Source organism: Passer montanus, unplaced genomic scaffold (genome assembly GCF_014805655.1).
Source record: "Passer montanus isolate IOZ18808 unplaced genomic scaffold, ASM1480565v1 scaffold41, whole genome shotgun sequence".
In the NCBI taxonomy this organism is placed as follows: domain Eukaryota; kingdom Metazoa; phylum Chordata; class Aves; order Passeriformes; family Passeridae; genus Passer; species Passer montanus.
In genome coordinates, this window is record NW_024368930.1 from 4,737,242 (window position 1) to 4,758,562 (window position 21,321).

Consider the following 21,321-nt stretch of genomic DNA (forward strand, 5'->3'; position numbering starts at 1 on the left):
CAGGGAGGCTTTATTGAGGGCTGTGCTCTCCAAAGCTCCAAAGCTCACCATCTTCCCATGGAGAGCAAACTGGAAGGGTTTTGATGATAACAAATTACAGGTGAGACCTCCCAGATGAAAGCCACGTGTCAGCCCTTCTATCAAGGTCCATTTCTAGCTCAAACACCAATGCAACACTGCAGCTATGAACCTGAGCATGAGCTCCATCCTTAAGCTTTAAGGCTGGGATTTTCTCAAGGGAGCCCTACAGGAGTTCACTGCTTAACTCCTACCTAAAATTTGGTGGGAAACAGCCCCTCTGTTATTTCACCTAAGCACAAAAATGTGAAGAAAACTCAAAGTACATGCACCAGAGTAAGGAGCATCTTACATGGAACAAGACTGCCAGAGAATCACTGCCCTGTACTCCATCCCCAAACGTGCACACACTTCGCAGAGGCCATGCAGAAGAAAACACCAAGGAGAGAAAAAGAGTCAACAGAAGAAACAGCTTCACTTCTAGGGCTTACACAACTCCAGGTTAGCATAAACCATTGTTACAGCAAACCAGCTCACAGCAAGGGCAAAGGCTGAAGGGTAACAGGAGGTCCAAGCTGAACATGGCAGCTGAGGAGGAGATACTTATTTTTGGAAAAGGGAGGAAAGGTTATGCAGAGTTAGTTGAAAGAGGACAAGGAAACCGAGAGACAGTGTTTATAGACATCCCTGTAAGTAATCACCATGCTACCACCTTTGTCTAAATAGACTAGGATGTCATGGGATTCCCAGTTTAGGATCTTTCCCCTCATCAGTCTATGCCACCCCCAGCACTACAGGAAGTATCTGCACAAACAGGCTATATATACACTGTGCTGTTTATGTTGGCCATCCTGTGACTTTGGGGGTTTCAGGAGCACTTGGGGTGGAAGATGTGTGCCAAAAGCACATCAGTCCTCCACCGGCCACATCCTCCCCGCGGGGAGCCGGGCTGGGCTGCAGCCAGCAGGCGTACCTGGATGGAGGACATCTGTGCATAGCCTCGCCAGCTGAAGCCCTCAAACTCCAAGGGGTTGTAGCCAAAGCGCACAGCCCGGCCGGACGGCGTGGTGCCTTCCTCCAGCTCGAATTTCAAGTGGTGAAGGTCAGGGAAATAATGATCCTGCGCTGGTCTGGGGAAGAGAGAACATCGTTACCTGCGGGGCTGCCCAGTGCCAGCAGGACACCTCGGCCAGGCTGATGTGACAGCAGCCCGGGCGATGAGGTCCCCATCCCCGTGGTGGCAGAGGACACGCGGGAGGTAGAGCATGCCAAGGTGCAGCTTACTGGGTGCAGGTGGGGCCGCGTGTGCTCTGCCGGCAGCGACAGGCTCCGCTCCGCGCCTCGCAGGACGGTCCCAGGGCCCCGCCGACGTCGCACCGGCAGCCTGAGCAGGAAGAGCCTGTTTACATTCCCGCCGTGCTAACGAGCTCCTGGTCGCTAATCAAAGGCTCATCCCAGCGGGCGGGGAGCCTGGGGCCACTATTTTTATTCCATTGTATCCGTTTTCATATTTGGCCCCGGCCCCACTTGGATGGACTCGTCGTCCACCTCAGCGCGGAGCTATTTCCAGGCGGCTGCTGGAACAAGGTCTGCAAACCCTCACGGCCAGCGCTGCAGCCCTGCCACCAGCCGTGCCAGCACTGCTACGGACGGCCCAGAGCAGCCCATCCCCTCCTTTACCTCTTCCCATGGGCATGGGGGAGAGTGGGATCTCCTTTATCTCTTCCCATGGGCATGGGGGAGAGTGGGATCTCCTTTACCTCTTCCCATGGGCACAGGGGAGAGTGGGATCTCCTTTACCTCCTCCCATGGGCACAGGGGAGAGTGGGATCTCCTCCTTTACCTCTTCCCATTCACAGGGTGGAGAGTGGCCAACCCCACGTATCCATGCCCACCCTCTCCCAGCAGGAGGAAGGGGCATTGCTGCAAGGATGTGGCCAGTGGTTCAAACACACCAGTTTATGGTACCCAAAAAGGGGCACCTCACCTGGCTGTTTGCTCCCCAGCCTGACAGACCTGTGTGCAATAGCAGAGAAGCACGACCTCAGGTCTGCAGAGCCACAGTAATTCCCATGCTCTGGGCTGTGTTATAGAATCATAGAGCCAAGGCTGGAAGGGACAAAAAGATCAAAAGATCTTTGAATTCTGACCATCAATCCAGCACTACCACATTTGGGGTGATGCACTTAACCGCATCACCCCAAAAATGATGACTCAAAACAGAAGGTGGGACATCTCTTGCCCCTTTTCTCCAAGGTCACCAACCAGTCAGTCTGTGCAATGGGGTCAGTTCTTGTGGCCCCCTCACTCCCCAAACACACCACAGAAGGGGCTCACCTTGGCAGCCAAAGTAATTTGCGTTCTCCATGTTGAAGTAGCCGTCCTTGCAGGCCGAGCAGAACTGCCCACACACGTTGGCTTTGCAGAAACACTGCCCATCGCCCTGGGAGAGAGGCAGGCATGGAAACTCATTCCCTCCTGCTGCTTGTCATGGCTAAGCTGTTCCTCAGTTATTTGGGATCTGGTCTGAGACACTGCAGGAGCAGCAGTCTGAGATTCATGCTCCACATGGCTTCCTGCGCGTGGGTGGGCCAGATAAGGGCCAGATAACTTAAATTACCCAACAATGCAGGCAAACAAAAATCCAGGCATCCTGGGACAGACCCAGAAATATTTAGGTGCCTAATTTATGACAGGTCTTAATCCCACATTCTCATGCAAGCCCAGATTGTGGTGCAAGCGCTGAGAGCTCAGTGTTGGGGCCTCTCCAGCAGCTGCTGGGACAGACAGAGCTGAACACTCCCAACACAGCACATCAGAGGAACCTGGGAGCAGAGAACAAACCCACCTGCCGGCACTCTGCGATTCCACTGATGGTGCCCTTGGTGTCACACTTGCAGCCTGAGGAGAGGGAGATGAACAAGAAAGCCAGAAGGTCAATCAGCCCCTGAGAAGAAGCCTGATGGGGTCAGCACCCACCACACCAGAGGACACTGGCTGGGGTAAGAGGAGCCAGGAACTGGTCAGGTAGAAGGTAGTCCTGCACAAGAGCTCAGATTTCATTTTGGTCAGCTACTGTTGAGGATGCAGCTACCAAAGACATCTGCCTTTTCTCCATATTTGGCCATGAAAAATTAGGTGTCTGTAGGGAGGGCTGAGAATGGCATAACTCATTGCATGAGCCCTATGTTTCACCCCAAGCCAAAAGCTCCAGGCTCTGGCCTTTCCCCTTTCCACATGAGGGTTACCCAGAGGACTCCAGCTCTGACACATCACTTCTGTGTCAGAGCTGGGTGAAGATGGAAGGAAGGAGGATCTGGCCTTCCCCCTTTCCATGTGAGGGTTACCCAGAGGACTCCAGAGCTCTGACACATCACTTCTGTGTCAGAGCTGGGTGAAGATGGAAGGAAGGCCATCACTTCCACTCCTCCTGGTGCTCACTGGCTTGGGTTTGGCTCCTGCACCATGGAGGGGATTTTGCAGGCTGTGCAAATGCAAATGCCATTTCCTTACTCAGGCAGCCATAGGGGTTCTCTGGAGTCAGGTTCCAGTATCCAGGCTTGCATCTGTCACAAGCTGGGCCTTCCACGTATGCCCGACATGCACAGGAGCCCTGGGGAAAGGCAGGGGGAGAAAGGAACAGGTGAGAATCTGCAGCACAGTGTTTGAACGTGGGGTCTGCTGCTCTGGCTGAGCTTAAGGACTTGGTCCAAAAGGAGACAAAGTAGATCACACAAAAGGACCTGCAGGGGTTGTGGCAGGTTCATTTCATACTCACTGGGGCCAGCGAGGGATCTGCAGTCTCCAACCCTGCTGGGTTACAGGAGCCCACTAGAAAAGAGGAGTAAAAGAACACATTTACTGCACTTGCCACCCCTTAGCTGTCCCTAACTGGGGTTATTTCTCCCCTTGCAAACATTTTGGGGGATGCTAAACGCATTTAACAGCACCCAAGAGACCAGAGTGTGCCAGGAGATGAGGGACAAGGGGCTACCTTCGCAGTGGGGGAAGCCGTAGGCGCCGGGCACGCAGCTGTCACAGCGCAGCCCCGTCACCCGCGGCCGGCAGCTGCACTGCCCCGTGTCCTGCTCGCAGGTGCCGTGCAGGGACCCCTCCCGGGAGCACTGGCAAGCTGCAAGAGAGGGGACAGAACTGCTGGAGGGGCCTCCAGGGCTTCCCAGCAACAGCCTCTTTTGTCCGCCTGACCTTCGCCAAAAGCAGCCAGGCGTGGCTGGTGTAAATAAATATGTATAAATAAAATTCTCATTCTTCGCTTTTGGTTAAAACCGCCCCATCTTTTAAGAAAAACAATAGAAGTCTCAATGCTTATCACAGCCATTCACATACACTTACGTGTACTTCAGAGGCAGGGAAAAGTTTTGGTTGAGGAGAAGGGGTGTGATTTCATTCCCTAAAAGTCAGTTGTCAGTGACACATCAGACCCTTCAAAATCCCAAATACTCCAGAGCAGCATTTGGCCATCAGGGTCTGCCCTGTGAATGCTGGATGTGGGCAGCAGGGTGAGGGCAGGGCAATGGCTCCACAGCTTCTGCAAGACCTGCTGCCCATGAATGCACAGAGATGCCACTGCCCTATCACAGGAAAGGTCAGCAAGCTGCCAGGGAGCTGCCCATGCCTTCCTTGCCCAGCCAGCACACCTCAAACCCCTGCCAAAGGAGACATTCTAGGCTGACACCCCCACACTGGCTAACAGCTAAAGACTGCTCAGGAAACAACAAATTTTAAAAAAATATAAAAATCAGGTGGTTCTTTTCTTTCCTTGCTGTGGTTCTTCCACAGCTCTGCAATGTGGCTATGGCTTTATGAGCCCAAAAAAAAAAAGTGACTACTGAACTCCTGTGAGACCATTTCATCTCTGCCTCCAGCCTCTTCAAAGGCATACTGCCGGCATCAGCATTTGGGAGGAGAGTTCTGCCAGCTGGCAAGGCTCAGGAGTCCACATTTAGTACTGTGCAAGAGGGTGATGATGCTCTTTTGTTGCTTCACGGAAATTGTATCACGGATTACTTTTTAATGAGCAGTAAATTCTTGCAGGGAGACATAAGAGTACATCTGGCTTCTAGTCGGGACTGCTGACAGGGAGGGAGATGGGGACACTCTGCTCAGGGCTGGGGAGGCTGGTCAGAGCATTTGGGGCTGCCACAGGTGTTGCTCAGTCCTGGCACCAGCAGCAATAGTCCAGGAGTGATGCAGGACCCAGGGAAATGGGTGGGATCAGAGAATCATTAAGGCTGGAAAAGACCTCTAAGATCATCACCTAACTGTTCCTCCAGCACTCCCAAGCCCACCACCAAACCACGTCCCCAAGTGCCACATCTACATGATTTTTAAATCCTCCCAATGATGGAGACTCCACCACTGCCCTGGGCAGCCTGTACCAATAATTGACAATGTTTTGGTGAAGAAATATTTTCTAATACCCAACCTAAACCTCCCAGAGTGCAACCTGGGACCATCTCCTCATCTAGTTACTTGGCAGAAGAGACCAGTCTCAGTCTGGCTACACCCTCCTCTGAGTGGCTGTAGAGAGCAGTAAGGTGTTACTCACGTGTGCAGCTGGGGAATCCATAGAAGCCCAGGGCACACTGGTTGCAGGTGTGTCCTGCAAAATTCCCATGGCACCGGCACTGCCCCGCTGGGCTGCAGTTGTTGTCCACTGCACCCCGGGAATCGCAGGAGCAAGCTGTAAGAGCAGGACTCTGATGATCCCTGTGATCTGTGGCCGAGCACTGCTGGTCTGAACCACCATTCAGCCCCCCCCAGGAATCAGCCACTTCCATCAGAAAAAATAATTTCTTAATCCCTTGGCAAATCATGCAGTATTTTCATTGCCATACCAGGAAAATGCACTGAGGGGTCTTTATAGCCCATTCAATGTTCCCCAGCAGTTTAGTAGGCTAATGCACTAAAATGACACACATGAAAGGAAGGCAGAGACACCAGGTCACAGCAGGGCCGTGATGAGGAAGTGTGACTGATAAAAACTGCTTTGTCTTCCAGGCTTTGCTATGATCCATGACCCCCAAAACAAGCCTGCCAAACTCACAGTGCAAACCACACAGATTTGACATTGACAAAGACCAAAGTTTTTCAAGGACACCTATGTTCTTCAGAGCAGCAGGAGCTGGGGTTCAGGTGCTTACCGTAGCAGTGGGGGTAGGAGTGGTGGCCAGGGCTGCACTGCTCACAGCGGGGCCCAGCAAACTCGGCTCTGCAGAAACAATTCCCAGCAGAGTCACAGCCTCCTGGCAGCGTCCCGACAGCACTGCAGCCACACACTGCAACACACAGAAACCACCCCCTGAGCTGGGAGCATGGGGCAGGGCTCATGGCAAAATGCCTTTTCCCTGGGGTTCTCAGATAGGCATCAGGTGCTGCTCTAAGCGTTCACACCATCAGTCTCTGCCCACAGCACACATTCTCCAAAACCACCTTCCAGTCCTTCAGTCCCCTGCCAGAGGACTCTGGCTGTGCCCCCACCCAGGCCTGGGAAGGACAGATACTCACACTGGCACAGAGGGTAGTTGAAGTAGCCTGGAGCACACTGGTCACACGAGTGCCCTTCAAACCCTGTGCGGCACAGGCACTGCCCTGTCTCGCTGTCACAGGTGCCATCGTACTGGCCAGGGCCAGAGCACTGGCAGGCTGCAAAGCAACAAGGGCAATAGTCAATCAGCAGGTTTTTTTGTCTTTAGCCTTCTCAGGAAAGGAACCACAGCATCTGTTCCTCTGGGGTAGAAAAGCAGTTGCTGGAGAAAGCACGGGGAACAGAGCTGACAGCAAGCATGCCTGGCCCATAGCTCATGTCCATAGCCAATTCCTCCAGAGTCCCCCACAGCTTGGGAGGATGCTGGAAAGGTCAGGGCTGGGTGGAAAACAACAGCCCAAGTGCAGAAGTCATGGGAATTTATCACTTGGAAGCAGAGCTGTGGGATTCCTCCTCCCCAGCATGGGTGGAGAAGAGGGAGAAGCCCAGCAGGGCGAGCCTGGGGACGCTGCCCACGGGTACTCACGCTGGCAGCTGGGCCCGTAGTGGCCTGGGGCACACTGGTCACAGTGTGTCCCCTGGAAGTTGGGCTTGCACACACACATCCCCACGCGGGGGTCCTTCCGACAGGCGTTGCCTTCTGTCCCACCCGCGTAGCAGTCGCAGTCTGCAAGGGGACACACAACAGACACCATACACGGCTGTCAGCCCAGCTCTGAGGTCCCACAAGGACACGCAGGAGCTGCCCTGAGGCAGCTCAACTGCTCAGGAATGCTTCCACAACCTTCCTATCAGATAAGAATGCTTTAACCAACCCACGCCTGGCTCCTGGGGTGGCTGGGAGGCCTCAGCACCACGCTGCTGGGAAGGTGCAGGGTGGGCAGCAGGGCAGCACACAGGGCAGGCAAATGCTGCTTCCACAAGCCCAGGCAGAGCTGAGTCAGTGCTGTGTGGGAATAACCAGAGCCTTTGGCTCATCAGGGTGAACTCTGGGCTTTCTCCGTGGTCACTCCACGCTCAGCTGCACCCGACACCTTCCCACTTCCAGGGCAGGGTGTTCCAGGCAGGCAGTGCCAAGGCTCTGAGCCAGCCCTGCTGTCACCAACAGCAGTGTTGTGGGGTGCTGGGCTGGGAGAGGCAAGGACAAACATCATCCAAAAAGCAGAGGGAGGGGGAGGTGAGGAAATGAGAAGGGAAGTGAGAAATTCCAGCTCAGGAAAGAAAAAACCTGTCTGGAAGATACAGACTTCAAAATATCAGAAGGAAGGAAAAGGTTATCTGGAGCGTGCTGGGGAGCATGAGACAGGGGAGGATTTGGTGGGAAAAGACAGAAAAAAGCAGAAGGGAGTAGATGACCCAAGAGGAGTGAGCATGAGAGAGGAGGGAGGTGGAGGGGAGCAGGGATGAGAGCATGGATGAGCTTTCTAAACAACAGAGGAAGCAACACAGGGTGAGTGGCTGCCTGTGCACAACCCCACAGCAGAGTCCCAGCCCAGCCACAGCCCCTCCATGACCTCTGGGAGAGGTTCCTCACAGGGAGGGCAGAAGGGACATCCCCACATGGCCTGGACCCCAGAAAAAAAATCACACTGTCACTACAGGCTAGAGTTTCCACATCTGTAAAAAGGGGATCATAAAACTTCCTTTCCCCCAACTCAGCTGCTGGTTGTACTCTCTCAAACCACTCAGGGCTGCCCCAGACAATGTATGTGCCCAAGCTGGAGACCTGATCTTGCATTGGATGGGAGGTGTAACAGATATGATAGCGTTGACAAAGCATCAAAGAAAATTGCACTGCTTACTTATTATCTGTCCTGCAGGAAGCACTTGTTCTCCAGTACTGTTGTGAGAGAAAGCTGGAATGGCTGTGCAGAGAAAGAACATTGCACAAGTCAGCACACACACTCAGAGCAATCCTGATGGAATATCAGGCATTGACAGTCCCAGAGCTGGACAGGATGAATAAAAATGTGGATTGTGGAACAAAAGACAGATGTCCCACTAAACAACAAACCATTTTTAGCCTGTCTTTCATATGAAAGTGGGAGATGAAACTCCAGCCAAATGGGAAGCTCCCGTTGACTCTGTTCAGAGCAGCTCAGCTCTGGTGCAGCTCCCACCCAAGCCAAATGTGGACTTGTGCCCACCTGAAGGAACTCCTGGGACAGGAGTGCCACGTGGCACGGGGAAAGGACATCCCAAGAGCCACAGCTGGAGCTGCTGGCCCTTCCCACAGCTGCGTGGGCTCCCAGCAGTGAACCCCCACTCACGGTAGCAGTGGGGGAAGTCGAGGTAGCCCTCGGCACAGGCGTGGCAGTGCTCCCCAGTGTAGTTGGGCTTGCAGTAGCAGCGCCCGGTCAGGTCCTCGCAGGTGCCGTCGGTGAAGTCAGACTCACAGTTACAGCCTGCAGAGAGGGACAAGCCACCAGCAGTGTCACTGATTGAGGCCTCAGAGTGCCTACAGCAGGAAAACCTCCCAGGCCAACCCTCCCGAGTGCCAGCAAGGGCAGCAGGACGTCACTGCAGAGCAGTCCACACTCACGGTAGCAGATGTAAGGGGAGTCGATGGGGTGGTCGGGGGATCGATAGTAGCCAGGGATGCACCTCTCACAATTAATGCCAGTGGTGTGGTGCTGAAAGACAGTGGGTTAGAGAGCCGTCAGTTCCTCTGCCTGCAGGATTCACACTCATCTGCCAGATTTACTAACAGGTTACAGAGGAAGCAGCTCAGGAGCAGCAGCACACCAAAGACCTAAATCTGCTCAAAATTCCACATACACCGACTTGGGAACAAAGCACTTCCTGCCAACTCTATCCTCCCATAAGCACAGCGTGAGTTTCAGGTTCATATCTGACCTTGAGCCCATTTCACTTCTTTCAGGTGGTAAAATGTCCTGACCATTTTGTGCTTGAAGGATGGGAGCAATCTGTTTCCTCCCAGCAAGGAAGCACAGCCAGAAGCTTCATGACAGTGCATGAATTAACCATGTCACAGTCACCATCATCTTGGGAAGGGAAGAGCAGCTTTCCCACTTTCACAGAGACTGAAGACTGGCATTTTGGTGGGCAGAGACACATCCAGGGAGATGCCAGAGCACTGTGAACTAGGTAGGGATTACACAATGTGCTGGGTAGCAACCTGTCCCTCCCAATTCTGGTATCGCAGCAAACTAAAGCTTTAGGAGGTAGTGGTGCTACTAGGGAACACCTAGAAACCCAAGTGCTATTCTCATTACTGCTGCAAACTCCTTTAATCCACAGCAAAGAGACTAAATTTCCAGGCAGAGACCTAATTTAGATAACAGAGGGGCTTGGTGGAGAGCTCCCAAGAGGCTGAACTCCAGGCTGACAGCAGAAACAAACACCAACATTTGCAACAGCCTTTTCCAGAGAAGCTCTTCGGGCCTACCTGGCAGTCAATGCAAACACCTCCCCCTTCAAACTTGTCCTCACGAGTCCTGCTGGCTTTGTGTCGCTCCACCTCCGGGTCGTAGTAGCAGTCATAGGCATGGCCATTGCAATTGCAGGCTGGAACACAGAGAGAAGGGAGATAAACCACCCATGAGAGCTCCTTCAAGGTGCCACCTCTCCCTCCTGGGTTTGATGGGTTGCTTTTCCGTGAGGAAAGATGCTTGAGTGCATCTGGGGGATTACATGATCTACCAAGCTCTCTGAAGTCTTTTAGCTCAAAAGCACAGAAGCAGCAACTCCTTCACAAAGTCTGGTCTGCAACCAGGAGAGTGCAGCGGGCACAAAATCACAAGTAAAGTATGTGCAGGCGTGTATGGATGAGAAAAAAATCACCACACTGTGGGGCCTCGACTAGCCTGGTTTAGATAGCAGCATTCTTGCCTCTTTTATCCCACCCTGGACAGAGGTGAGCTGTAAAATCCAGCACCAGGTGAGGGGGCTTTAGAAACTCCCAGGATTTAAGATCCTTTGCCACCCTGTGTTCCTAAGACATTGTTTGGTGCAGCTCTGTGCTCTGCACTCCCAGCACAGCAGAAATTCCACTGTCGGCACTGACCATATGTTTCTCTGGACAAATAAAGATGTCCTGTATGTAAACACATCCAAACCTAATTCATCTTGCAGACAGGATTGAGCAACGAGACCTGCCTGCATGAAGTCTTGGACATGCTGGAGGAGCTGGAAGGGAAGCAGAGCCAAAGTCCCACAGGAACCTCAGAGACCTCCCTGCATGAGCCTCACCTGAACACCAGCACCTGCTGTGCACAGTGCCCCTGCTGTGCCACTGCCCCCAGCTCACCCAGTCCCACTCAGCACCAGCCCAGCAGTGCAGCAGGGCTGTGCCTGGCAGGAAGGGAAAGCCCAGCCCTGTCACCATCCTATTTCCTGAAAAATCCCTTCACCAGGATTTCTTCTCCTGGGAAGCTGAGAAGCCTCAGAGAAAAATGAAAACAATGACTATCTGATTGCTTCTCCTATGTTTTGCTGTTTTGGAATGTGGTCTGGAGACTGTTTACCCAACAGGTGGGTTGTATGATTGGTTTCATGTGGGTTGTTTTCACTTAATGAACAACCACAGCCAGCTGTGTCAGGGACTCTGGAAGAGAGTCATGAGTTTCCATTACCATTCTTGTTAAGCCTTCTGTCTGCATCCTTTCTCTATTCTTTAGTATAGTTTTAGCATAGCATTCTTTCATATCATATCATAAAATAATAAATTAGCCTTCTAAGAACATGGAGTCAGATCCACTGATGTCTCCCCTTGTCTGCAAATCCAAGGCAGCCCCACTTACGCTGGCACTCGTTGGCGCTGTCGGCGGTGGCAGGCTTCCAGGGGAACTGGTTGTAGCCGGGGCAGCAGCGGTCACAGGAGCCACCACAGGTGTTGTGCTGGCAGTCACACTGCAGCCTGCGGGGACAGGAATGGGGCACAGACAAGGTTGGGGTGATGGCAGGGATGTGTGGGATGGGGAGCTGCTGTGTGACCCCGCTGTCACTGATCTGGTACATGAACGAGTGGTATTTGCTAATCTCAGTGTTCTGGAAAAGTGGCTTTAAGGCTTTTTTTCAACTTTTTAACTGATTTATTTTTTTTCTGAGACAAACACCAAACTTCGCTATTCCAGCTGCATTCTGTCCCTTTCTTCTCCTCCACCACAATTCCTTTTTTTCTTCACAGGGAGACAAGGAAAAGAGAAAAATCAGCCATGATTTAAAAAAAAAAATATCAGCCAAAATTTTTAGAAAATCAGCCAAAATCGTGTGCCACTGCCTAGCCAGCTCTGCAGAGAATAAAATGTGAAATGGTTGGAGGTGGCAGTGGTAGAAACCGAGCTGAAGCTGATTATTTGAGAGAGTGTAGCACGGTGCAGGGACACAAAGATGTCCCCATCACTGTGCAGGGGAAGCATGAAAGGAAAAAATGATAGCCCAGAGCCTGGAGAGGGATAGTGCCACACAAGTGCAGTCTGCTCCTCCAGGTACACTGTGCTGCAGGGAGGAGGGCATGAAATTTGAATTAAGAATTTCAGTGGATGCTGGCCCCACGCTCCCTGTGCACTGCACCTCCTGCTTTGCAGGCAGGGCTGTGCTGGGTAAACAATCTCAACAGGGCAAGGAATTTCAACAGGCACCCGATGGATCCCTGCCCCACCACCAGGGTGATTCATTAACGTCAGTGACATCAGCCCCAAAGCCTCCACTTAGCACAGGGCCATTCCCATCCAACACAAATGCTTTCTGTTGTATTAGACTTATGGATAATACAGCATGTTCCAGCTTTTATCTGTGCAATTACTCATTTCCCCTCAGGGCCAGTCTGCCACTCCCATCTCTTCCCTCCTCCAATGCTTTTCCATTCAAAAGCAGTGTGTTTAAAAATAAATGTAATTCTTTTAGAACGTTAGAAACAAAAGGAGCAGTCATTCAGGGTGAAGTGTAGGAGTGCAGACACTCTGCAGTGAGATGAGTGCCACAGTTTCCACCTACATGTAATTTTAAGACCTGCAAGTCTATGTATAGTGAATTGCCAGACAGAGGCAGCAGCACAAGTGACCTCATTTTAATGAAAATAAGGGGATGATCTGAAAGTTTTGGGGAATGCAAGTAGGACTCGGACTCGGCATGTCTGCTTCAGGCAGAGGGGTTGAGAGGCAGAAGGTGCCAGGGCTGCTGCCAGCCCTTCCCTTGCAGATGCCACGGGACATTTGGCTGCAGGCAGTTCTCTAGCACTCACCATGCCCCATTCCTGCCCCCATTCACAGGCTGGGCTGTAGCTGGCAGAGTCCAGGCATGAAACCGAACCCCTGTCTGGAACTTAAGTGGCAGAAAACAGCCCTGAAATATCCACTAGGAACTTAGTTCTTCAAGGGTTTGCAGACCCAAGGGGGAGTCTCAATGAGAGGCAAACCTTGGCCATGTCCCTGGAATGCAGCCACCCACAGACCTCTCACCTGGCTGACCACCACTCAGCACTTTCAAGGAAACAAGATTTTATTGTTTTTTTCCACAGCAGCAGCTGGAATCAAGATTAAGATCCATGTACATGCGTGTGGAGAAAGATGGTCACTGAGTCAGAGAACTTATAAACCTGCTGAGCAGTGTTCATCTCCCTGACTGGAGGACGTGGCTCCAGCCACACACCCCACGCTCCTTAAGGCTCAAGATGTTTGAAGAGAACTGGTTCAGTTCCCAGAATGCAAGCAGAAGGCACTGCATGAGTAAAGATGCTCATTTCAGAGGGAGAAGGAGGTATTTATTTAGTCTCTGCTGTTCAGAGTTAGCGATGACCTCTCAGAGAGCTCATCTATTACAGCTTTACTGCACCTTGTGCCCAGTCTGTGCTGCTAATGAATTACAGACAAATGTGCATACACCACAATATTTACATGTTTCATTGACTGAGTATATACAAGGGAGAAGAGGGAGCGGCTGTGTCCACACAGCACATATTTCCTGGTCATCCTGCTGTAAGAAATGAAACCGCAGTCCTCCCGCTGGAATTGATGCTCAACAGCAGAGACTAAACAGTTTCCAGTGAGCAGCTGTGGCAGAACTGAGAGCAGCACACAAGCACTACAGCATCTGGATTTGGCTGGGACATCTGAGGAGCACAATCAAGGGGGAAAAAATAAGCCCCCTCCTCTGTTTCTGACTGTACGGAGAAAAAAACAGCTGCAGAGAGAGCCTGACAGATGGCACAAATCTGCTGGCACACACAGTGCTTTGCCTTCCAAACGGGAAGCTGGAATTCAGGATGCAGCAGTGGGAAAGCATCCTTCATCTGTGGATGTGCTTCTGACCAGCCAGGCTGCTGCTGTCTTTGTGGCTGCCTTCATCATCAGGCACAGAAGGAGCAGCTGGACTCTGCTTGTCTCCTCTCTTTGTGGCATCTGTGATGGGGCAGTGAAGCCACAGAAACAGCTGCTCTTATCAGACAGATGCAGAACCCTTGTATGGTTCTCCTTAGCTCAGTCAGCCTGCTAACACACAACTCCTGTCTGGGTTCTCCAGTTCCTGAGGATTCTGATCTCACTGCTCCAAGGGTTTGCCAAGAGAAGAGCTGTGCCTCGTCCTGCTGGTGTTCACCTTTGAGCAGGAGAACATTCCTTCCCTCTGCTTCACTCAGCCCATTCCAGCTCAGGGCAAAGAGAGAAAGCTGTGAGAAGTGCAGAGAGCCTTGAGGAGGCTGTACCTGCCCACAGGTCCCTGCAAACACTCACACAGGGCCCAGATGTGCTGCCAGCTCAACACAGCTGGATGTGCAGCCTCTGCAGCTTGGCACTCCACACAAACTTTCCAAAGTTGGCCGAATGTTATCACTGATGGCCAGGAAGTCAGCTCATGGACATGCTTCATCACGTCCTGAAATCTCTGCCAAGATTCCTAGCTCACCTCTATCAAAATTCTCATCCTGCCTTTCTGAGCAACAGGCACAAGAAACGTGGGGACGTGCAGAAGAGAGAAGTTAAAATCAACAGCAGAGATCTCCCCCTCCCAACAGGCTGAGACTGTGGGATTTTCAGTAGGTCAGGCCAATCCACATCCTTTTATCTGCATTTCCCTGCCCAGCTGCTGTCACACATCAGATTCTGAAGAGGCAGGACATGTGCAGAGGGCACACCACACAGACTGCTGAAGACATGAGTTCCTGGTAGCTGGGCCTGTGTCCCAAGGGGTCAGTGTGTCTGAGCCTCAGCTGACGTGGCATTACAGATACCCCCAAGCTGGCTCTGGGCTGTGTCAGGGCAGGGGGGCTGGGATCCTGCCCAGCAGTGCCCACTTCAATGGGAAGGCTGGACACAGCTGCTCCTGGAGAATGGCAGCATTTCATCAATTACTCATTTTCTCAACTGAAAGCATCAGATTTCTGCTGACTTGCCTGTGCTCCTGGGCTTGCTAAAGGGTACAGCAATGCCATGAGAAGATCTATTTATCCAGCACCTTTTCCTGCTGTATCCCAAAGGACTTACAGCTGTTATGTTCTGACTGTACAAAGTACACAAGCAGGAGATGTTTCCTCCCTCAGGCCAGCGTGATCTGCTCTGGGTGAAATGCAACAGCTGCTTACCAACATGTGCTGCAACATCAGACAGCAGGCTGGGGCCAAGAGTGAAGATGCCAAATGCATCCAAATGAGAGTGGAGGAGAGGAATTTCAGGAGACAGAGATGGCTGCAAGCAGAAGTGGCACTGAACAAGGATATCCAACATATCTCTCCTTGTTCAACCCTCCCTCCCTTCTTGGAGAGCCCCAAGCCACTGATACACCCAAGAAAAGTCCAGGTATTTCCATGTCAAAGAATCACTTGTCCCCATGAAGCCTTTTGCCCCACACACATGTGCACTTTGCATCCAGCAACACCAATGTCTGAAAAACAGGAACTGTACGTTCAAATATTTATGAACTTCCTTTTGTCAAAGACTTTGGCACACTCAGGCAGGCTTGCTTACCAATACATCTTTGTTTTAATACTTAACAGCTTTAACCTTGGCTGGGACTCACTGGAATTTTATTTTAGACGATCCAAAAGTTCTACATGATCCTGATGAGAAAGAAATACAAGCTCCCCTCATCCAGATGAATCTACCCACCCCTTTCCATAAAGGCAACATTCAAGCTGCAAACAGATGGCTAAAAGCAACACTTCCAAGGTCTGAAGCAGCTCTTTGGCATTCCAAGTTGCCAAGGCAGATGGGAAGCTCCATTAGCCAAAATGTAACTTCTTTACACATTCTTATTCCTTTGCAAAGAGTTGTTCAGATATGTACATAACCCATCTATGGTTCTATGAGCAGAAATGGGAAGCAGTCTCTGGTTTCAAGGGAGAATTATTTATGACAAGGGAATCTATTTATGACAGCACTGTCCCAATGCTTAGGAAGCCACATGGGAAGCAGGAGACTCCTCTGCTCAAGTTCAGAAATGATCCCAGGACTTTGATGGGAAACCTCCCTGCTCTGCATCAGTATCCCTCCTCATCATTCTCACACTGCTCCAGTGGGATGGCAAAGTTGTGGACAGGGAAACTCGACCAGGAAGCTGATCTGGCTGAAAAATACTCTGACAAAAAGTGTGATCTTTGCTACTTTGTCTGGAGCGGTTTCTGCTTCTTTCTCAAGGCAGAGACACGAACAGCAGTGATGGCACCATTACAAGCTCAGGACAGGACACAACTAACTCTGGGATCATCTTTCATTCTCAGAACAGCAGTTCAATGCTTTCCCACGGGGTGGGATTTTGCAGAAGGTACCTGTAAGGGTCGTTGGGGTCTTTGGCGTCGCAGACGTCGGCGTGGCCGTGGCACACGCAGCGCCCTCCAATGCTGATATCCTTGATGCTGTAGTAGTACTGGAAAGCAGAAGGAAAGCTGGCCATTACTATTTTCACAAACCAGATTCACAGCCATTCTAGTCAAGATTCAGCAGGACTTTAGCCAGTAAAATGATGTGTTGGGACATTTCTCTTACAAACACTGCAGGCTGCAGTGTCTGCCTGTGGTAACATCCACCACCTCAAACAGAGTCCACCAGCTATGAGTGAGGGGCTCCCAGCACAGCCAGAAAGCCACATGTGACACCAAGAAGTGTTTCCCAGTTTCACATTGTTGGTGTCTTCCCAAGCAGCCTCCAGCTCCAGCCACAGCAGCATCTGCTGCAGATGCCTTCAGCTTTAGGGGCTGCAGGACCAAGAGAAAATCCCCACGGGCAACACCCAGGGTGTCCCCTCCCCAGAGGTGGCTTGCACAGCCCTCCAACAGCTCCACCTCACCAGCACGAGGCACCACGGCCTGCCTTACCCTCCTGGTGACCGTAGGGTCCCTCAGAGCTTTGCCCATCAGGTGGCCCAGCAGAGTGTTGGTCTGCAGGAAGCGCAGGCGGATGTTGGTGGCTTTGGTGAAATTCCGCAGGAGAGGAGAGTAGGAGAAGTTCATGGCTCCTGGGCGCCCGTTCACCAGAGAGACAACAATCTGTGCATGGCAGGAGGGAAAAGGCCAGGTTGGACTGGGCACTGAGCAGCCTGCTCTAGTGGAAGCTGGATCTGCTCATGGCAGTGAGTTGGAACTGGGTGGTTCCACCCCACACCATTCTGTGAATCTGTGAGAACAAATCCGCGTAACCCTGTGGGGCAGGAGGAAATCAATCTCTCTCCAGATGACTGGAGCAGCTCTCTGTCAATCTCATTTGGTTTAACTGAACGCTTTTAATGGTATCCAAAAATCAAGAGGGAGCCCATTGACAGGTGTACCAACAGCCCCTGAGTAACCCTGGGCACTCCAGGGGATGGAAACAGGGAGCTGCTCACCTGGGCACTCCAGGGGATGGAAACAGGGAGCTGCTCACCTGGGCACTCCAGGGGATGGAAACAGGGAGCTGCTCACCTGGGCACTCCAGGGGATGGAAACAGGGAGCTGCTCACCTCCCCGTTTTCCAAAGGCACGATCCGGGAGTACTCAGTGGTGCAGATGGCGTGGTCATCCCTGGTGATACGGTCCACAGTGTGCTGGCCAAACTTCTCAATGCAGTCCCTCTTGGAAGCTGTTCATCAACCAGAGACGAGAGCAGTAAGAGAAAAGGAACAATTCCCAGCCCTCCATGGATTTTCCCACGCTGACCAAGGAGAGATGGGTGTACAATCTCTGTTAAGCATTTACCACATAGAGATTGCTTTGTGTCATTAACTCTGTCATGGCTAAGTACATGTCCTCCACTTAGGGAGGGTGTCACTCTAACAGTAATAGGCAGGAAACTCCCCAAATCACCTCCCTGCAGTAAATGAGGAAGGTCAGAATAGCCACTGTACCTACTGCCAGCACCTGCAGAGAAACCCACCCCTCAATTTTGGCATTGAGCTCACAGTTTAAGCTCCAGCCTGAGATCTTATTCTGGTCTCAATCTGCTGCCTTGCTGGCAGTGGATTTGCTACACTGCCTCCACTGAACTGCAGAAGGGCTCTTTGCTGCCAGGGCTCTGCTCCTGGGGTAGGAGCTGCACCATCATTTCATGTGGCTCCTAAACCTCCTGGGTCAGTCTCAAAGCCAGCACAGAACCCAAAAAAGGAGCAAACACAAGCCACACTGACTGCTGGGACATCTCTCCCCAGGCAGGGTGGACAAGCAGACATCCTGCAGAGGTCCCCTCCTCACACCTTACTCTGAACTCAGCGAACCAGAAATGCCAAAGCCACCAAGAGCCACTCCTTGGGGACAGCAAACGAGGGCTCCTGCCACTAAGTGGCAATGCAAGGCTGGATAAAGGCAGGGAGCAGGCATCACCAGGCAGCCACTCTGCTGGCTTGGTGACCTTCTCTGGGGACACTGAAGCCAAGGCTGTCCTTGCAGCTACAGGAATGGCCTGGCTTCCCAGTATGACTGCTCCTGCAAGTCCAGCACCCTTGTCCCCAGGTGTGTGACATCCCTGTGCTAGCAGAGCCAACCAAAGCACTGCTGGGGCAGCTCAGGGCCTGTGCAGGGTGCTGAGCACCTTCATCTACCCATGCAGAAACCTGCTACTCTCAGGGGCTGCTCCCTCAGGAAGAACCTGGACAGAGGCTGCTGCTCCTTCCCACTCCCTTTTCACCTGTGCCAGGAGCTCACAGCAGAGCCTGCTGAAGTGAATGTCACTGCAGTGCTCCTGAGGGTGCTTCCACGGGGAGAAAAAGGAAGAAAAGGCAGCCAACACAATCTCCCCTTCCTGACAGTGCTGCACAGCTCACACAGGAAACTGAAGGGGAAGCGTTAACCCAATCCATGGGAATAATCCTCCAAAATCTGCCTCAATGTGCCTCCAGAAGGGAGGTCCCCCACTCCATGTGCTGTATGGGTAGGCTGAGCCAGGCAGAAGGAACAGCAAAGAGGGAGCAGAGAATTTCTGCCTCCCTGCCTTCACCTCTGGCTTGCACCCATCCACACCTTGTCTCCAGAATGTGGCCTTGCTCTGGGAAATGCTGTTTTGGCAACAGCAAGAGCTCAGTTGCATGCACAGAAGATGTGGAAATATTTAACACCAGGTCTCTGGTGGCTTTGGTTTGCTTCACCAGGTGCTTTTTAAAGGCAATTTATTTTTAAAGCCCCAGGCAAGGAACCTGTCACCAGTGGCTGGAGATGATTGATTTCCAGAGCACTGCCACGGCTGCATGCAGACAGGATGCTCAGCCCAAGGAGCTACTCAGGAAAACCAAAGAACTCCTCCAGATATTGCAACATCTGCACAACCATGTGAGCCAGAAGCTGGGCATTCTGAGCTAAAACAGAGTAACCCATTGGCCTTAAACTCTAGCAGTGCTTTAAGGAAACAGACTCACCCAGCAGGCTCTTTCCTCCCACAGAGCAGAGCCCAAAATCACCCTGGCACCTCCAGGGACAGCACTGAGCCAGGCTGGACAGTGCCAGTGCCACCCCTGGCAAGGCTCACTGGCAGCTCTGAAGAAACTCTACATTTCTGCCAGCTGCTTTTAACCCTGGTACTGACCTGGCAGTGTTTTTATCAGACCACCTACAGATTTCCCTGTGATAAAAATAAACCTCTGCAGAGGACTTCTTGTGCTCGCTAATCTGGCAGGTTTTGGAGCAGCCACCTCTTTATTTCCATGGGAATTTTCCACTGGGCTGTGTCACTGCACCTCCCTTCTCCAGGGCCTGATGTTTTGGGAGGGAAGGGGACTCCAGATGTTGCAGCACTGCCACTACACACAGGAGCACACCAGCGGGGCAAGAGCTCCCAGTGCAGCTCCAACCATGCAGGAACATGACTGTAATGGGCCCCAAGAGGCTTCAGAGCTGGCAGAGGAATTCTCAGAGAAGGTAGAAGAAAGCAAAGCAGGAATTTGACAGCAGTAATTCTCTACTAGCATGCAGCAGAGAGAAAAACATGCACCCCAGAGAGCAGCTACCACACTAAGGCAGCACAGAAGTAATTCCTGCAGCTCCTTCTTGCACAAGAAGAGCCAGAAATCCAAAGCACAGCCTGACAGGTAAGCCAGAAATATGAGCCTTTAGGGACAGCCCAGGGCAAGGCCTCTGAGTGCTCCCAAGCGCTTTCTTGCCAGGTTTTAAGCTCTGGCTGTAGATCTTAACTCACATCTTCTCCCAATTACTGCTGTGCTTCTGGGAGGAGCTGGTGGTTAACAAGTTCCTCGGCATCCGGCTACCCCACAGACCCTCTGGGAGAAGAGTTTTGTAGAACCAGCTGTTTCTTAAGGTTTTAATCAGAGAATTGGGAAGCCAAGTGCACAGACTGGATCTCCCTTCCAGCCAGCTGTCTCTGATCCCACCTTGCACAGCAGCAGGACAGCAGCTCCCTGCCCTGCACAGCCTGGATCCAATCTCCGGTACTGATAAGCACAAGGGAATGTTTTCTGCATCCAGACTTTTCTGTGGTAGCAGCCACTTGGAAGTGAGCTGCTGCTTGGCTTCTGGAGGAGCTGAAATACAGTCTGGGATGGTGCAGGGAAGAGATTGAAAGAGGAGGGCAGGGAGGAGATTATAAGAAATCTCACCTTCAGACCTAGAGCAACAACACCCAACTGCACACACTGATGCCAACTTTGGCACTCCCTACATGTCATGATGGTATTTTTAAAAATTCATTTAGTACCAGAGAGTATAACTCTCCTCCTGTCCTGAGGAGCATTCAACCTTCAAGTCTGCAGCCTTATTGGGCAGATGAAACAGAAGACATGTGCTGCATCACAGCAATGACACAGCTCCAAACCCAACCCTGTATTTGCACAGAGTTATCTTCACCACAGCCTCACTACCTGGCACTGAGCTGCAGCCCCCTGTCATACTCACAGGCAAAATACTGCCAGGGCTCGTAGGTGAGGCCAAAATCAGTCGATCGCTCCAGCACCCAGAGGTCAGGACGAGGGGAATTGGCAAACTTGATCAGGACATACGCCACGTGGAAGAGCTGAAAGAAAGAACACGGAGTTAGCTGGCTGCTTGAGGCACCCTGAAAAGCAGGGAGAACTTCTTGGGATGAAAGTGGAATAAAGGAGCTGGCACTTTGCAGCTCGTGCAGCCTGCGGAGCGGAATCCTCCATATCTAAAGGGATGGTGATACGACAGAGAGCCAGATTAGGGAGCTCAGCTCCCACTGAATGCAAACACAGCTCAGACTTTGTGGCTACAGGCTGTGCTCAGATTGTGCTGGGCAACACCTCAGGCTTAGCATTACAAACCAGCTACAAGGCTGCCCTGGGGACTCGGCTTTTGGGCTCTTTGTGGGGTCACAGGTGACACACTGGCCTGCCAGCCAGGGAACATCCCACTGTACCTTGCAGACAGTACCACAAAATCCTTCTTTTTGTTTTTTTAAGGCATTCCA

At 51.9% G+C, this 21,321-nt stretch overlaps 1 protein-coding gene across 3 annotated transcripts in view; it reads right to left on the reverse strand.

The window, feature by feature from the left end:
* The window catches only part of LAMA5 (laminin subunit alpha 5), an 85,349-nt gene that overhangs the window by 28,988 nt on the left and 35,040 nt on the right, over positions 1-21,321 (reverse strand). For all 3 annotated transcript variants that reach the window (XM_039719156.1, XM_039719155.1, XM_039719154.1), the window contains exons 3-22: positions 20,787-20,904; positions 17,414-17,532; positions 16,794-16,964; positions 16,248-16,345; positions 11,290-11,405; positions 9,936-10,054; positions 9,069-9,159; positions 8,797-8,931; positions 8,329-8,391; positions 7,053-7,193; positions 6,547-6,684; positions 6,183-6,317; positions 5,588-5,722; positions 4,013-4,150; positions 3,797-3,849; positions 3,532-3,631; positions 2,867-2,919; positions 2,356-2,461; positions 1,303-1,402; positions 992-1,148 (exon numbers count right to left, since the gene is read on the reverse strand). In XM_039719156.1, coding sequence (XP_039575090.1) covers positions 992-1,148; positions 1,303-1,402; positions 2,356-2,461; positions 2,867-2,919; positions 3,532-3,631; positions 3,797-3,849; positions 4,013-4,150; positions 5,588-5,722; positions 6,183-6,317; positions 6,547-6,684; positions 7,053-7,193; positions 8,329-8,391; positions 8,797-8,931; positions 9,069-9,159; positions 9,936-10,054; positions 11,290-11,405; positions 16,248-16,345; positions 16,794-16,964; positions 17,414-17,532; positions 20,787-20,904 — 2,286 coding nt within the window. The remainder of the gene's footprint in view (positions 1-991; positions 1,149-1,302; positions 1,403-2,355; positions 2,462-2,866; positions 2,920-3,531; positions 3,632-3,796; positions 3,850-4,012; positions 4,151-5,587; positions 5,723-6,182; positions 6,318-6,546; positions 6,685-7,052; positions 7,194-8,328; positions 8,392-8,796; positions 8,932-9,068; positions 9,160-9,935; positions 10,055-11,289; positions 11,406-16,247; positions 16,346-16,793; positions 16,965-17,413; positions 17,533-20,786; positions 20,905-21,321) is intronic.